We start from the raw sequence: 19,261 nt of genomic DNA on the forward strand, positions 1-19,261 counted from the left end.
AAGTCATGCATTATTGTGATCCCTGTGCTCACTACATGTGGATAGAAGTGCTGTATGCAAGGAAAATAATAGGCAATGCCACAGTTTATTAAAGAATTTAAAAAAAGAATATTTTCCTCACTAATATAAAATATTTGTTATGGCAGCCATATAATTCAATTTGAGTTTAATTGTGTTTGCATTAAAGGTGATGTCATCTGGTTATTTTAGTCATCAAAACGGTTAATTTCACATGGAAAGGTAATATAAATGATTATTATTATCTTATGTATCAGAAGCCAGTGGTTCATGTTATGTCACTGCTACAAAGTGCTAGTCTTGTCTAAATACCCAGTGGTTCAGTTGCTCAAGAGCACTTTAAGAGAAGTCATTGTGGTTGTCTCATTTAACCACCAGTGAGAATATTTCTGTAGCACAGAATGTGCTTAGTTTCTATAATTTGCTCTTCTGCTGAGACACAGATGTGGATAGCATTGATGGTGGGAAGCAGAAACTGCTTCCCCATTTACAGGATTAGTGGCAAACTGAACTAACATGCACTGTTTGTAGCCTCATTTATGATGGCTATGAAAGTGGTGTTGATATTATCATGGAATTTTCTGCCAGTAAGAGAATACAGATGTTTCCAAATTTCTCCTTTAATCTTTTTTTTATGATTTCTACTGCTTGTTTAAAGCCAAGCACAGACAGATTGAGTTGAGGAATGAAAGCCATATTTGGGGACTAAGTGCATTATGTTGCAGCAGAGCTAAGTAATACAAGCATCATCAAGAAATCATTACCTTTTCTGTTAACGAAACAGGAAAGAATACAAATGTAGCTAAAAGCAAAGATAGAGACAGAAAAATGCTGAGATTGTGTTTTAACTTTAAGGCAAATCTGCAGTGGCTTTGTACAAACCTGGGTTCCTCTTTCCCTTCAGATATCCCACAACGTTGTAAATTTTCTTGTACGAAAACTGGTTTCCAATTGTCAGGGTTATCTTCTTGCGCTCTAGGAAAAAGAAAGAAAAAGACAAATTGTAAGATGAGTAATTCTGAATTATTATTGATTCATAGTGTGACGATACTGGGAGATTTTCATTCATAAGTTTTCACTCAGCAAAAAGAAAATATATTTACATAGACAGAACCTGGTTTGAATGCTCTGTTCTAAATCAAATGTGCCATGGGGGATATTACCACTCTGGAGTTCATTATTATTAATCTCTGTAGGTTTCTTCCTGTTAAATGGTAAGTTTTCCTGCCCACTGTCGCCAAGTGCTCATAAGAGGTTGCATGATTGTTGGGGTTTCTCTGTATTATTGTGTTTTTTGTTTTGTTTTTTAAACTTGGAATATAAACAGTAACCTTGCAGTCATATTGAGGTGACTGATTTGTGATTTGGAACTATATAAATTAAATAGAATAGAATTGACTGTGCAGGTTCTCAGTCATTCAGGCCGTGGTAGTCTAAAAGGCTTGGAAAGAAAGCTCCTTGGACCGAACTGATTTGAACTAAACTGAATTGACTTTAATTACATTTTCAAGCTAAAAACCAAAAACAAAGTAGACTGACGTAAAATAAATTAAATCAAATGAACGTTGTGGTTAGTATACCCTATAGCTATTGCTTAGGTTAAAAACAGCCTTCAAATTCAGAGTGAACACAATGAAACAAACCACCTACCAATCAGCAGTTAGATTTTATGACATTTTATCTACCTTTAGGTTCATATTTCTTTTTAGCAATTACACATCTAACACCTTGTGGAGGAACTGATGTATTAATTACATTCCTTGACAATGTTTTCTCTTTTTTCTTCTCCTCTCCTAGATTTTTTTTGTTTTTGCTCCACATCGTATACATTCAGATAGTCATCCTCGTTCTTCACCAGTGTCCCACCAATAGTTTTTAGACTTTAGTCACAATTGTTGAAATTATCCTTTTGTGCATTGGCAGTTCCAAATAATTCATCTGATTGGACAAACTGCACTCTCAGAGTGCGGTCAAAGTGAAATATCACTTGAACCTTTAAGTACTTCATCACTCCACTTTACAGGTGTCCTAAAATTGTTAAGTTGTTTTCCAAGGGTTAAACTCTTGATGGTTGTCAGAAGGGAAGGAAACACACAATCTTCAGGAAACTGGAGATCAGAATGCATTAAACTACTACTGTTCATCTGTTAGACTGCTCTGTCAAACCCTCTCATAGAGCGGTTGGTTAGAGTGGCATTAAAGTAATTACAATAGAGTCCATTTGTGTTTTTGTGCACTCTGGTGTGTCTGGGTTCATTTGTGTTTACTTCTATGTGTATCTTTACAAGGACACATTGGTGTTGGATTCTTTGAGAGAGAGACACGATGTGTGGAAAGTGAGAACATTTGCTTGTCTCTAGTTGCTAACACGTCTTGCAGGGCTGTTTGAGGGTTAAGACTTCATGTTAAGGCAGGGTAGCGGTTTTACACGAAATCATGATGTGAGGGTAGATGACTAGGGAATGTGTGTGCATGCACTTGCATCAATCTCAACCAGTTGGAAAGTAAAGGTAATGAAAGGCAGATATAAACAATATTGCATAGAGCCGCTTAAAAAAGTACCTTATTGGGATCTTGTGACTTCCTTTTAGGCATTTTCATCATATATGGGACAGTGAGAGAGTGTTAATAGGGGAGTATGTAAGGAAAGTCACATATTAAAGTAATAATAGAAAACTAAATGGGATTTTGCACAGACTAAAAATTTAATAATAATAAATTGTCAGCTCAAAGTTCCAATTTCAGTTTATGCTAGATTGGAGATTATTATTTTTATGATTATGATGTTTTTGTATTTACAGCTCTATCAACAAACAGCAACAATACATAAAAATGTGAAACATAACATGACCTTCGAAGACTTTCATGTGATAGTCTTAAAGTGCAACTGGCTCTTGTAAGAAAGGCAAAAAGACCACACTTAAAAGCACACACAGATGGCCATATGATGCATTTGACAGAGCAGTCACTAGATATTGTGTCTGCCAGCTCAGCTGCCTTGCTGGATGGCTGTGAGCTCTTGGGGGGCTGATGGCTGGATATCTGAGGGAAATACAGAAGAAGTGCCAGCAAAGATGCGAGCTGGGGCTCAAACTGTGTGTGACAGAGGTCCCCTGCCTACAGCACTACAGCATGACAGCCCACTTTTCCAGTTTCACTCCTGTCCTCCATCCCTCCCTCCCTGCCTGTCTGCTTGCCCTCTCGCTCCTGTTTAATACATTATAAAAATTCACTGCTTTCTCTCATAGGCGCCACATAACCCATTTATCACTTTTGACATTGGCACAAATGACTATGGCTAAAGAGGAGGGATGGAACATGTGGACCGTTTGTGTATTCAATCTGCAAACGCACAGAGAGTAGGGAGAGAGATTTGTCATAGAGTAATTCCCCTCATGATGAATGGGTTTACAGATACGGCTGCTTCTACAGGTAAGAGGTGACTCTAAGTTAAGTTTTGAGAGTTGATGAAAATATTTAAAGGGACAATAGTACATGTTTGACTTCCAAGGGCTAAATGAAATGGAAATGCCCTTTTCCCCACAGAATGTGTCCTGATTTCAGCAAATATAAAACTCAAATACACTGTGATGTCACCAACAGAGCTAAGCTATTTAGCACCATTTTATCCTGGAGGATTGTATGAATTCCCTATCACAAGCAGTATGGCAGAATAAAAAGCAGCATGTTGTTTTAGTGGTAAGAGCTGTTTCCTCAGAGGAAAAGAGTCCTGGGTTCAAACCAAGGCAGAGCTTTCTCCCAGAGGTTTACCTTTGTAAATGAAATTAACCTCCTAAGACCCAAACTCCTTCACGACATGCATTTTTAATTTCTCTTTGATATTTGGGCATATTGGGGCTCGATGAATGTAAATACAAAGAATTACCAGATATATATATATATATATTTTTACGTTATTTTTGTTTTTAAGAAAAATGAGAGCCACATGAGGATATTCTTTAAAAATTTGATAGAACAGTAGCAGTATAATGCCCTTGTAAGTGGATCTCAGGCCCTTGTAGATCAAAATTGAGTATTTTGGTCTAAATAACCCAAAATGTGATGTCCACATATGTGGACGCCAGGTCCTAGGAGGTTAAAGGAACCAATGTGCTCAACCTGTGCATACTTTTACTTTCCCCACAAAATGTAGCTTCTGTATGATCAAAGGTTCATGAAGACTTCAAACACATGTAGAACATTACCTTTTAAAACAGCATATACGACTTTATTCCATTTCAAGTTGGTCGAGACAGTTAGTAGCACTGCCATGTCTATACTCGAAATACAAAATCTAAATTACCTTAGCGGCAAGGCTAGTCTGGCTCTGTCTGTAGTTGGGAAAGATTACCAGTGCCACCGATACTGCTTAAAACTAAACTGTAATCAGATTGTTTGTGCTTGTGAAATTGTTTTACACCAACTAATTCCACACTTGTTCAGGATCCTTGGAACTGCATTTGAACACTCTGGGTCTCCTCTGGTATCACTCATGGCTGAGTTGCCGACGGGGATAACGTACTGCAATCCTTTCCTAAACCTTGTTAAGTGCTTTTGCCATCTAAACCCTAACCCTAAACCAAACCTAATGGGAAGTGAAATGAAATGTAACTAAATACACAACCAAAGCTCCTGTGACAAGATCCTTGGTCTCCCGCTTGACAATCTCATAATTTACACCACTTCGGCTTACTAATGCTGATTTCCGTAACTCTAGGACATCTACTGCATCTCAGCCTCTTTGATTAAATGGCAGAATGAGACATAGTAAGAATAGGTGGCAGATATGTACCCTGGTTACAGCGCCATGGTGTATTGGTAAAGACATAAACTCCTAGTAATGGTAATGGTCTTTTAGTAGCATTGTAACATTGTGTTACTCTGACTACTGGATAGATTTATTAGACAAACTTATACTTAGCATTACATAGAATTAAAATATGTAATAAATTTTTAAGGCAAGAAATAAGAAAGAAACCATATATGCAATAACAAAATACATCCATACATTCCACTACTTTAAATATATAAACTAGATAATTAAAAAAAGATATTATGTATAATCTTATAAAATTGTCTACATTCAGAAGCAACTAAGTGCAATTCTCTGCTGGGTATTAAATGCATAGTTGAGAGGAAAAAGCAGTAAATGAATGTGGGAAACCTGCACATAGCAATCAATAGCAGTGTAATTAAAGGGCCTCGGAGTCCTTTATATAAAGCCATTTTAAGTTGCTCTGCTTCACTCGCCTCTCCCTCTGCGGCTTTGCAATGTAATTTCCATGGAAATTTGGTACATTTTTGGCATTTGTTCTGAGTGGGAGACAGGATAAAACAGAGTGAGAAAGAAGAATTGTACATATTAGAAAATTAAAAGGCAGACAAAAAGACTTTTAGATACCTCTGACTTTGTTTTTTGCTTTTTTAATCAAATACAATTTTATACCATTAATAACTGCAAGATGAATGTGTGGTGCTGTCAGTATGTTTCTGTGTGCCCATGAGAGAGGGAGGATTTGGTCCTCATTTTAGAATTAATATTGCAATATTAAAGTCTTATTGCATATCCAGATCTATCTTTACATGTATGGAATCTCTGAACTGTTATTAAATAACTAAAAATCTATTTTAAAGATTACAATAAGAAAAAACAAAGACCTAGAAAATAACGCACACAAAAGAAACTGTATAATCATTCTAAGTTTTAAAAATACTATATTGCATTGTATTATAACAGGATGTAATACTTTTCTGGCTATGTAATGAAAAGATCTGTTATATAATCACAGAACATAAAGTCTAGCCTTTCTAGAGGGTATTAAATGTAGAGTGTAGCAGAAAAAGCAAGTTAGAGAATTATAGGAAACCTACTGTAACTTTCAGTAGAGGTGTAATAGTGCCTTTGGCCAAAATAAGCGTGAAAGAATAATAATAAAGGAAAAATAAAAAGTGCAGAGTTATAATATCAGTACTGTTCGTTGAACGGAAAGGACACATTGCAGTATTTACTCCTATCTAAGTAACATAACTTATATGAGTTTTTTTTTTTTAAAGATTTCTGTTTGGCTGTAAAACATTATTTTAGTTTCCTTTAGCATTTATATTGCTTATAGTAACTTATATAAGAAGACATGATTATATGTAAAGCATGTTGTTGTGGACTTTCAAAGGGGACTGTTGCTGTTGTCACTGATACGTTGATATTTTAGGGCACTTATTCTGTTACCACTCAGGCACATTCTGCAATGCCAACTTTTAACCTTTTCAAAATGATGGAACATATTTCTAGACTTATTAAAATGCAATGCACTGCCATTTTCACAAGTAAACGCAGTCCTATCCCACCAATCAGTAGAAAAGGTTTCAGGATAACCGTGTTGTAAAATATTTTATAGTTCTTTAAATTTTGTATTTCACTTTCAATAAAAAATGAAAACAAACTGCGAGTATTTCCAACATCTCAAGTCTCAAGTCTATGTTTTTTTTAAACTTTTATTTTACATAAGCGTATCTTAGCTGTGATATATGCCAAGCTTAGATCGGAAGAAGAAAAAGCATTTAGCTTCAATTTAAAAAATAAATAAATAAGTAAAACGCTGTATATGAGCAAACACAACCAATCACAAGTACACCTGCTGGGTCATTATATATCAGAAGGACATTATGAGTCATTGTCACATCTTTGTCAGTATCTGCAATCATTCCATCTGCTAATTCAACAAACACTCCGGCCGTGCAAAGATTCTGACTTCAAGTCCAATAAGATATATGAACATGCATGAATGCAGAAAAGTGTGTGAAAGTGTGTACTTGCTGGCATTTCAAAGTGTAAATGTGTGTGTACAATTAATCAGCCTTGCCAGGGTAAACTGGGGCTTGCAACAGGCCTTAGAGATAGTGATGGACTAGCTTGGTAATTGTCTGGTCAACAGACACACCACTCAGATAGAGTTGGCGCCAAAGCCCCAAGGCCCGATTTAGACAGCGTGTGCTCAGTGAATTAATCAATCTTTAAAGGGCACAACACATGGGGGAAGTGACATCTATCAGAAACACACACTCACACATACAAATACATGGCCACAGACTACAGAAAAGTACCAGGTATTCATTAACGTATTAATTAACATGAGCAATTAGAGATGCAAGAACGCAAAGAACAACAATAGTTTCAAACTAAAATTCAAACAGGAAGCTAACTGGAAAAAAAAATAGGAAGATTTTAAATCTGAAATTTGACATAAAGGACCAGCTGGTTGGTAGTTTGCTTGTCAATGGATCTTTGAAAGCCAAGTCACCTCCAATGTGCCTGAGTATGTGTATAAGTTAATGTTAACAAGGTGCTTAGCTATAGATGTGTGATATCTATAGCTTAGCTATAGATATGAAATGGGTATCAGGAGTATTTTCTTTCTAAACACATTTGCTACAACTATACATTTCAAAATGGTAGCTATATGCTTATAAAATAAACTGTCTGGCAGATGAATGCTAAACATTTTGAATGTTAAAAATTTTTCTTATCTGCTATGTAAAAGGCTGTATTCATGAATGCTTTTATGGCAACTCAAGAATATGAAGTATGTGGGGTTATAGCAGATGGGCTTGCATATTGCACATTTATTTATTTATACATTTATTAACATCAAATAGATCATATACAGAATAAGCTAGTGTCTTACACAGATCTAATAAAATTAGATCTTTAATTTAATATATTATAAAAGGAATAATCAAGCTGGACACCACTTTAAATATGCACACATTTAAAAAATGCCAACATACATGCACAAATTCACTCACACGTACATTGCTAAAAGTACTGTGAGGGCAACCACATCATCTCGTTAAGGTCTGGTGAGCTCCATGGAGGGCCCCTAAGCAATTAACCAATGGCCAGCCAATATACCCAGCCTTAATTGAATGGGAATTAAAAGAGAAAATAAGGAGAAACGGAATTAAAAAGAAAGAGAAAAAAATGAAAGGAGGCAGACAGATGGAAACAAATGATAGTGGGATCCCAAGAGTGGTCAGAGGTGCAGCCAATCGATTGGAGACAGATTACATCTCTCTCGCTTTCTCTCTTTGTCTTCCCTTTTGACTCGCTCCCTCCCTTGCAACTATTCTTTCCCTCTTTCTGCCTCATTTGAAGTAATGGAAACACTTGAAAAAGAAGCCTACCTTGCAAAACCATTGGCTCTACAATAAGATCAGTCTTCGAAGATGCCTTTCTTCTAAGAGCAGGGACAAACACATGCACACAAACACTCACACACATTCAAAATGTCCACTCGAAAACCAACAGTACCCCTGCCAGAACTGGAACAGCATCTGACACACCATTTGCTACACTGAAATCATCTACTGTTTTGCCCAGTAGAGACCTAAAAACAAATAACTGAACCAAAATATCTACAAACTAAGACTCGTGGTATAGATTTTCAGGGATTCAAAAAAAAATTATGTTGACTGCAATACTCAAAAGCACCGAAATGTTTTAAACCTAATGAGTTTCAAATTCACAACTGGAAAAAAAGCAATAAAGTGAATGTGGTACACACATGCCCAATCACTCAGTCAATAGTACTCATGTCTTTGGCCACTGGGTTTTAGGGGTGCATCACTCCATCAGGCCACATGGGTGCATAAACGTGATGAACTGTGTGTGGGCTGTGTGACTGTTATCTGTGCAACATTGGAAAAGGGCAGAATGCAGTGTTCCATTCAATGACCAGCTGCTTGGATTTATCGAGAAATAAATGGAAATAGACAGACCATACACACGTTCAATAGGGGAAGCATGTGGACAACAAGAGATGACGACTGAGCAGAGACTCAAGTGAGAGACAGAGGGCTCAGGATAAGAAAGTGAGGGAGCAGAAGGTAGTGTTGTGATAGGGAACTGTAGTAAAGACACTGAGATAAAAAAAAAAGGATTTAAACTTTCAAAAGCAGGAAAGAAAGAATTTTCCATTTATATTGTATACATTTCATTTTATATACATACTCACATATACAAAATGCTTCAATAGAGTACAAAAGTGGGAACACACATGTACCTCAATATGCCAATGAAAATATCCGTAGTCCTGCTTGTGTAGTAGTAAAGATGTCAAAAAACATCACCGCAGTCATAGTAGAACAAATGGCAAATTTGAAACTTTTATTAGATCAGTATTATCAGATCTGTGGCCATGTGTTCTGGACATTTGGGTGAGAGGTGCTGACCCGTCAACTGATCAACACTTGGTGGATAGCCTGTGGGACGCGGCTCAGGCAGTGGATGAAGCCAAAACTTGGGTGTGGGAGGAGTTCGGAGATTTTGACTGAGTCATGCTGGGCTTACACTGTGCGATTTTTTTCAGTCGTGCGATTCAGCTCCTGCTCAAACTGTACGATTGACTCGCAGGGGTTAGAAGTTCACAGGTCACGATGCAGGGTCTCACACTATACGACTGATGCGACCTGAATGCTCACACTGTGCGTCCATAAAATGAAGGTTATAACAGAAATTCTGTCGCTCGCTCTCTCTGTCTTTCACTCACACAGACACGCACACCACCACCATCAACTTTGCTAAATTGCTAATGAAAAACATTGATCAGGCAGCTGTGATTGAGCAGCAGTGTAGATCCAACTATTTTCACGGTTGTTGTGTCGTGATAATTTTGTGAGGCCACATCGAAAAGGCTCGGATGAGCTTTCCAAAGTTCTACAAGTTGTACCTCCATCGCTTGTGTCCAGATCACACGCTGCACTGCCGTGCTGCGCCGTCTTTTTCGCTGACAATTGTGTTTGCGCGTGCGCAGTGTGACAAACTGCGGTGACACCCTCACGACGGTCGCGAGGATTTCAAACAGGTTTGGTCCATTCGCACCAGAGCCTCTCGCCATAAGAACAGTTTCTTCCCCTCTGCTGTTGGACACATGAACAATAACCATATGACTGTTCCCACCACTAACACATGACCCTACGCTGTGTCACTGCATCATTCCATGCTTGGCACTGATCACCACCTGCACTCATGTATATATCTTTCTACGTAGCACTTTTAATTCTTATCCCTACTTTTATTTTTTCATGTCTATTTAAGTGCTATTTATGACACTATGTTTGCACTGAAGCACCGCAGCAATTTCCTAATGTTGTAAACCTGCTCAACATTTGGCAATAAACCCCTTTCTGATTCTGATTCTGATTCTGATTCTAAAAAGGAGACGCAATACAAGACGAGAGAGCAAATGTATTCATGGATGCAAAAATTTTGGGCAGCAATTAAATTTTTTAATATTGAATTATTGTCAGCAGTTGTTGACTGAATAAAAATACTGAAATTAGGACTCTACAGAAGTCACTGTCAAACTGGGTGTATAATATGACTTACAACATATGCACCTCTATTTCTCTTGTAATTCTTTATCTGGAAGCTCACTAATCTCTCCAAACTCACTAGCTACATACTTTTGATTAAAGTTACAGAGCTATTACCTTATGGACTAGAAAAGTTGAAAAGCCTCTGAAGCCGCACTGAGACAAAGAAGAGGCATTAAAAACTAAATTTCAGGTTGCTAGTATTCCCAATACAGAGTAGTTTCATTGCCAGTTGTAGAACCTATTAACATACTCTTCAAATTAAAGGGCAAAATACAATCAAGTGTGACATTATGATCGCCTGCCTGATAATGTGTTGGTCCCCTGTTGCTGTGAAAACAGCCATGACCCGTCGAGGCATGGACTCCACTTGACCCCCGAAGATGCCCTGTGGTATCTGGTACCAAAATATTAGCAACACATCCTTTAAGTTCTGTAAGTTGCCAGGTCGGGTCTCCATGGATCTGACTTGTTTGTCCAGTAAACAAGATGGCGGCGCGCACGGGTGCAGCGGCTCTTAGCTCTCCAGTTTGGTGCTCGTTTTTACTTTTAATGTGGATATTTTTGAATGTTTGCAACGCCACCATCTCTTACAGTCGCCAGAACCTAATTGATCTAGGTTTTAAATATAGTTTGTCTGTTTCTGGCGACTATCAGCGAACTAGAGATGGACCGATCCGATATTACGTATCGGTATCGGTCCGATACTGACCTAAATTACTGGATCGGATATCGGAGAAAAATAAAAAATGTAATCCGATCCATTAAATATCACGAAAGCACCTCACAAAACTTGCAACACGCCGTAACTCACCTCAGAACGTTAGCAGTCGGAGCAGTATGCATCACGTGATAGAGCAGCTGTGGCATGCCGGACCTGTCGGTGGTCTGGATAGCATGTGGAGCTTCGCTAGCAACCTGGCATTTCATCTCCGACAAAGTTATCCCGAGAGAAGTAAAGCAAGTGTGTAAGTCCATCTCTGAATGTTTGTAAAGCATTCCCACGTTAAGCTTAACAAGCGACTGCCTCTCGCTCTCCGGCTGCTACTTCAATCGTGAAACTGCTTAAATGATCAGCTGATCGGCTTTTCTGTCGCGAGTCCGTGTCTCTTGTTTGTTTTTGGCCCACTTTGCACCAGAAAGAGGAAACCAGCGGCTGAACAACAGCAGAACGTTTAAGCTTGATCAGCTGTTGTTAGAATGTATTTAATATTACTTTCTACACCAGGATCTTTTTCTACGTAGCTGACGCTGGTAACTGTGCAGGGGCGGATCTAGCAAAGTTTAGCCAGGGGGGCCGATAGGGCATGAACAGGGAAAAGGGGGCACAAAGACATACTTTTCTTTCTTATTCTCATTTAAAATGTCTAGCTTTTAATAAATAATTATCTGACACCCAAAGTTTTAATTTGATGTAAAATGAATAGAAATCAATTACTGTATATAGTGACTATTAAGTCTAATATATACCCTAGTAAGCTATAGTACTTTTTACTTTGGGAAGGTACCATCTGTGCAGTCTGCAATTTTGTTGAAGAAAGATGTTGAATCTATTTAATATTTCTTGAAAAATAATTGATTTCTGTGCATTTTTTTTCACACTGCATCAAATTAAGGTTGATTACGTCGATTAAGCATCATGAGGTGGTGCGTGAGGGGTGGTTCCTTATTTTTTATTTATTTCTTTTTGTTGTTGCTGGGAGTTGGAACCCTATTAGTTAGGTTGCTTAATATTTTAAAGTACTCTTTAAAATACCAGAATAGGGAGGATGGTGTAGGTTTAAGTTTATTAGATTGATCAGTATTGCTGAACTATGAAATATTTTTTTTGTATACAGGTATAACAGAATAGCTTTAGTGTAGTTGTTGTTTTAAACTTGAGTATGAACTTGCAGACTTGCAAAATGCAGCAAGATATTTTAAAAAACAGTTTTGTTGATTAAAAAACACTATATCGGATTCATATCGGTATCGGCAGATATCCAAATTTATGATATCGGTATCGGTATCGGACATAAAAAAGTGGTATCGTGCCATCTCTACAGCGAACACACAACATCCTGGTGGAGATAGCGAGACCGCCAGGGTCACCGTGGATGGTCTGCCCGCCCAGCAAGCGTAGAAGGCGACGGAGGGAAAGAAAGCAGAAGAGGGGATGCCGGTCGGACTCAGACGCTAGGCTACGCAAACATCCACACCGGCCAGCACTTCCGAGCCTTTTCCTATCGAACGCCAGATCCATCACCCACAAACTTGACGAATTGGAGCTACAGATAGCCAACACAAGCTTTGCACGTAACTGCAGCATTATTCTTATTACGGAGACGTGGCTTCACCCGCTGATTCCCGACGCTGCAGTCGAGTTAGCAGGCCGCACGCTACACCGGCATGACAGAAACAGCAACTCAGGTAAAAGCAGAGGAGGGGGGCTATGTGTTTACGTGCATAACGAGTGGTGTTGTAACAGCAGGATCATTCACACACACTGTTCTCCTGATTTGGAGGTTCTGGCAGTCTTGTGCAGACCTTTTTACATCCCGAGGGAGTTTACAGTAGTTATTGTGATAGCTGTTTATATACCGCCGGATGCTAACGTTAGCATGGCTCTCAGCCTCTTGCTCAACACCATAAACAAACAACAGCTTGCCCACCCCGATGGGGTTTTTATTGTCGCCGGCGACTTTAACAAAGCGTGCCTAAAGACTGTGCTTCCTAAATTTGTCCAGTTCGTGGACTTTGCTACGAGAGGAGAACACACTTTGGACCATGTCTATTCAAACATCAGGCATGCTTTCAGAGCGACACCCCTCCCCCACCTGGCTGGATCTGACCACCTCTGCATGTCCCTCACCCCCACCTACACCCCCCTGCTGAGAAAAACAAAGCCCCAGACAAATACAATAAAAACCTGGCCTGAAGGAGCCCTTTCTCAACTGCAGGACTGCTTCTCAACAACTGTATGGGATTTATTCTCCAGCCACAACCTCCAGGAGTACACGGACACTGTACTCTCGTACATCAGGAACTGTGTTGACAATGTCACCGTCAACAAAAGGGTCAGGGTGTTTCCAAATCAAAAACCCTGGATGAATAGCGAAGTGCAATCCCTCCTAAAAAGCCGCAACACTGCCTTCAAGTCAGGGGACAGGGCTGCGTATAGGGCGGCCAGGGCAGACCTGAGTAGAGGCATCAGGAAAGCTAAGGCTGCCTATAGGAGGAGGATTGAAGATCACTTTGCTGACAACGACCCCAGAAAAATGTGGCAGGGGATCAATCACATTACCAACTACAGAAGCAATAACCAGGCAACATCTAGGACTGATGCCTCACTGGCTGAGGATCTAAACCGTTTCTTCGCCCGCTTTGAGACGACCAAGCCCTCAGCTGCCACACCACTTCCACCCACCCCCAGCACTGGCACACTAACACTTAGGGAGCACCAAGTGAGGTGTGTTCTAAGGTCAGTGAATCCCAGGAAGGCGGCAGGTCCTGATGGAATACATGGAAAGGTTCTCAGAGCATGTGCTGACGAACTGACCGGAGTCTTCACTAAAATCTTCGACCTTTCCTTGTCATCAAACACCGTCCCGCCCTGCCTCAAAACCTCCACCATCAACCCCATCGCCAAGAAGACAGCTGTGGCCAGCCCAAATGACTACAGGCCTGTTGCACTTACGCCTGTAGTGATGAAGTGCTTTGAGAGACTGGTCTGTCAGCACATCAGGGCCGGTCTGCCTCCCACTCTGGACCCCCACCAATTTGCCTACAGGACAAATCGTTCCACCGAGGACGCTATCACCATAGCGCTCCACACTGCGCTGAGTCACCTGGAGCACCGAGGAAGCTATGTGAGAATGCTCTTTCTGGACTTCAGCTCAGCATTCAATCATATCATCCCGGAGATCCTGGTCCAGAAACTGTCTCACCTGGGACTCTCCACCCCCATCTGCCTCTGGATCAAGGACTTCCTGACAAATAGACCACAGTCTGTCAGACTCGGCCCCCACCGGTCCAGCACCATCACACTCAGCACCGGGTCTCCACAAGGATGTGTTTTGAGTCCCCTCCTGTTTACGCTCTACACATCCAACTGCTCCCCTACCCATCTCTCAAACACCATCATAAAGTTCGCGGATGACACCACAGTGATTGGACTCATCTCAAGGGGGGATGAGTCGGACTACAGAGATGAGGTCAACAGACTGACTGAGTGGTGTTCAGTTAACAACCTCCAACTGAACACCACGAAAACTAAAGAACTTATCTTGGACTTCAGGAAGGGCAGAGCAGACCCGGCCCCACTTTACATTCACGGGAGCTGTGTGGAGAGGGTACACTCCATGAGGTTTCTGGGCGTGCAGATATCTGATGACCTCTCCTGGACTGCAAATACTACAGCGGTGGTTAAAAAGGCCCAGCAGCGTCTCCACTTTCTGAGAGTGCTCAGGAGGAACAACCTGGAGGAGAGGCTGCTGGTGACATTTTACAGAGCCACCATAGAGAGCATCCTAACGTACGGCATAACAACATGGTATGCAGGGTGCTCAGCTGCAGACAGGAAAGTACTGCAGAGGGTCATCAACACAGCCCAGAAGATCACTGGCTGCTCTCTGCCCAGCCTGGAGGTCACTGCAAACTCTCGGTACCTCAGCAGAGCTGGCAATATCATCAAGGACCACTCTCACCCCAGCAACCAACTGTTTGAACTATTACCGTCAGGCCGACGGTACAGGTCACATAAAACCAGGACAAACAGATTCAGGGATAGCTTCTTTCCCAGAGCTATCACCGTAGTAAATAAGCACAAAAACAATTGAACCTATTCCATACCGTCACTGTCATTATATTATGCTGCTATTCATACTGTCATTATATTAATGCTGCTATCCTGTATATATTGTACATACTATTGTTTGAGTACTTACGATTGTTTTTTTTGTACTTTTTATATTTTACATTTATATTTATTATTGAAACTTGCACCAAGGGAGTGGCACTCCAATTTCGTTGTACTCTGTACAATGACAATAAAGGCTATTCTATTCTATTCTATTCTATTCAGCACATACCACAGATGCTTGACTAGACTGAAATTTGGGAAACGTGGAAGTCAAGTCAACACCTCAAATGCGTTGTTCTCCTCAAACCATTCCTAAACCATTTTTGCTTCGTGGTATCATGCTGAAAGAGGCCAGAGCCATCAGGGAGTGCCATTCCCATGAATGGGCGTACATGGTCTGTAACAATGCATAGGCTGGTAGTTTGTGCTAAAGTAACATCCACGTGGCAGGACCTATGACCTCTCAGCAGCACTTTCCCCAAAGCATCACACTACCTCCTCCTTCCTATTATATATCCTGATGCCATGTGTTCACAAGAAAAATTGATGCAAATACACCCAACCATCAACATTAAACTGTTTGGTAACTGAAGCTACAGTAGCTCATCTAATGGGACCAACCTTTGTTCCCCAAATACAACAATGAGCCTTGATCACCCATTACACTGTCACAGTTACTTCACTGTTACTTTCTTGGACCAATTTTGAAGGATACTGATTACTGCAGACTGGGGGCACCACACAAGACCTCCAGCTTCCAAGATACTCTGACCCAGTTATCTAGTCTTCACTCCTGCTTCCAACACAAACTGTTTACTTGCTACCTAATATGTCCCACCCACTAACAGGTGCAATGATGGTCATATTTGAAAAAAAAAAATAGTGGTACAAAAACATATATTTTTAGTTATAATCAGAATTATTCAGAAAAATGTAGTTCATCATTAGCAATCTAACTTACACACATTGCATAGCATTCCACAGCAGTATTAAAACATTTAAATACTACTTGCAAGTAGTGTTCATATATATTTTCTTTTATGAGCTTCTTAGCCTCTTTGACATTCGCTGATTGCTTTCTTCCGTTTCTGTTTCTTTTCTCTCAGCACCAGCCTAATTATCACATTTGGAAAAAAGTATTTTTGCTCAGATGTATTGCCTATATTGTTTGCATCTTTTAGCAGAAGGAGGTCTGTTGTAATGATGGCTTTCAAACTATTTATTCTATTATATTACAGTTAATCTGTATAGAAATACAATGCTGTAGTAACAGGTGATATAAAATATAGAGTATAATGGATCAGGTCCCCTGTTGCCTCTCAAATTTAACTTCTTTTATCAGTTTCTATAGCTGTCTTATTCTGAAAAACTGAATTTTTGCACAGCAGTGAAAAATGAATAAAAACGACCAGACATGGTGTTGTCAAATCAACCAGAGTGCCAGAAATAAAACCTAAAAAATGTCAGCACTCAATCTAGACACTCTTTGTCTGGAAACATTTTTCATAGTTCTGGCACATTCAAAATTAAGAGTCTCAAATAATACTATTAAAAATGGCTGCAGCATTGTTGCACTTTGTTTGGGTTCCATCAAATTTGAACAATTTTCAACTTTCAGTAACATAAATGTGCAACTTGTTATAATAAGGCTGCTATTTACGTTTTGATTTTCAGTTTAGATTAGATAGAAGCATTTCTTTTAAATGACGATGCACACAGGTAGACTATTTTCAAAACTCTCCCAAGTTTCTCTTATCCATGCAAGCCAAAATGAAAATGTAGGCCACGCTTGTTCATTCTGGCCTAAAACTCCAAATCAGTAACTGTTTTGTGTCTTACTTTAGGATGGGAATAAGTGGATTCATATTTGTATGGTTCAATATTTTTTTCCGTCTATAGCAGATTTTACTTGTTTTTTGATACTGTACACAATACAACTCATCTTCCAGAAGCCCTCAGTCACCAATTTAAATTCCAATTCTAAGTAAGTAAATTTACCGTAAAATCATTTTTAGACAGTTCAGTGATTGATTAAAAAAATTTTCACATGCTCTGAATGCATGTAAAATCTTTAGGTACCAAAACCCACTATGAATTATCCTTTAAACCAGATATGTTTGACTATGACCTCAATGCTGTTAATGTAGTGTACAAATTTTGTACTAATTGCAAATCTAGATTAGTAAATTCTATAAAATGATATGACGATGTATTCCATATGGAGAACATATAGAGAATAAAAAACAAAGGACTTAAGATTCGCTCAGGACATGCTGCTTTTTAAACCCTTCCACAAAACCTTAGAGTTGCAGTGGTGAGGAGGCATTTGGGTCACATCTGTGAGTTAACCAAGCAATGTTTGCTGGAAATTCCAGGTTATGAACTCCATGAGTCACCATAGAGTGTGACTGATATGCAAGCATGGGTAGGTGCTGGTGAAGGTTATCCATGTGAGTGCTGCAGAAACAGCATCTCACACACTTATTCTTGCATTTCAAATCTAGACTTTCTTTTAACACTTTATTTTATGTTTTATTGGTTATGTAACTTTATGCGCCTTTTGTGTGTTTGTTTTAAACGTCTCTGTTTAATGCTGTCTTGTGATTAAAAAATATCCCCACATCTATGATGAAATAAATTAATAAACATCCAGCAGTTAATAAATATTTTCCAAATTATTTCTAGTTCAGCACTGGACCTATTAATTTCATTTGAAAATGTTTTGGCTGGCAGTCAGTTTCATGTTGTTAAATAACTTCTTTCTTCTATTTAACAGGGGCTAATATCCAGTCAAGTGATGAAGAAAAGCCAGAGCTAAAGTAACTAACCCGAACTAAAGATGATTTGTGATTGAACATGTAAACATGTTTTAAATATGTATTGATTCAAATTTTAAGCTAAATATTTTTCTTTTGATTAGCTAATTTTTAAACCAAATAATTTTTTTTTCAGCTCTAGTCTGAATCAAATCTAGGACAGATGTCTTTAGTGTAATTATAGACAGACTGTGACATGCCCTGATACTGGACTCAAAATGATTGAAAGGGATCCATGCAAAGCCTGTAATTGGATTGCAGCAGGACATCTGTAGGACAGTTGATAATATACTCTACACCAGCGGTCTCCAACCTTTTTTGCGCCACGGACCGGTTTATGCCCGACAATATTTTCACGGACCGGCCTTTAAGGTGTCACGGACAAATACAACAAAATAAAACTAGTACCGGTACCGAAAAAAGAAGATTTATTCATAACACACGTGAAAAGACCCAGGAAAACAGATTTAACGATCAAAACGATAACAAAATAACGCTGAAAACCGATAAAAACCCTGAAAACCATACATTTCACACCTGAGCCTCAACTCTCACGGCCCGGTACCAAACAACTCACGGACCGGTACCGGTCCGAGGCCCGGGGGTTGGGGACTGCTGCTCTACACTGCTTGCCCATGCCTGACACTTGTTAAAGGAATGTTTTATTCTTTCAAAATAAAATTACCTGCTATTAGAGCTGCTCAATTAATCGAATTTTAATCACGATTACGATCTGGGCTTTCAACAATCATTAAAAATGACTGTGCCGATTATGAGCACCTCCCTCATGCTTTACTCTCGCGCTGCTCCGCTCTGCATTTCGAACATGCGTCACAACAATTAAGAGGACCCGAGGGAAGCTCGGAAAGCTAAGCAGAAGTTATTTGGAGAGGAGAGTGACTGCCGTTGGTTGAAAAGAGAGGTAAAAAAAACTTCAGTGGTGTGGAAACATTATGGGTTCGCGGAGTCAGACGTGGATCAAGTAGACACAGTGTGTAAACTTTGCTACATCACTAAACATAGATGTTTACATTTTTCATTTATTTTTTATATTGCAAACATTTGCACTGTTATCAGTATTTGCACACTATTTTATATTATTTTTTTTAAAGTCATTATTCAATACATTGTTATTGTTAACCCTTTAAAGCCGGTCAGAGCAGCACACTCTGTTTTGTGTAACTATTTTTGAGTCCCTGTAGAACATAGGTGTCAA

The 19,261-nt window shown here is 39.4% G+C and overlaps 1 protein-coding gene across 4 annotated transcripts in view; it reads right to left on the reverse strand.

The window, feature by feature from the left end:
• The window catches only part of naaladl2 (N-acetylated alpha-linked acidic dipeptidase like 2), a 568,261-nt gene that overhangs the window by 165,085 nt on the left and 383,915 nt on the right, over positions 1 to 19,261 (reverse strand). For all 4 annotated transcript variants that reach the window (XM_026159034.1, XM_026159033.1, XM_026159032.1 and 1 more), the window contains one exon: positions 901 to 993. In XM_026159034.1, the coding sequence (XP_026014819.1) occupies positions 901 to 993 (93 nt within the window). The remainder of the gene's footprint in view (positions 1 to 900; positions 994 to 19,261) is intronic.

This window comes from Astatotilapia calliptera, chromosome 23 (assembly GCF_900246225.1).
Source record: "Astatotilapia calliptera chromosome 23, fAstCal1.2, whole genome shotgun sequence".
Taxonomy (NCBI): Eukaryota; Metazoa; Chordata; class Actinopteri; order Cichliformes; family Cichlidae; genus Astatotilapia; species Astatotilapia calliptera.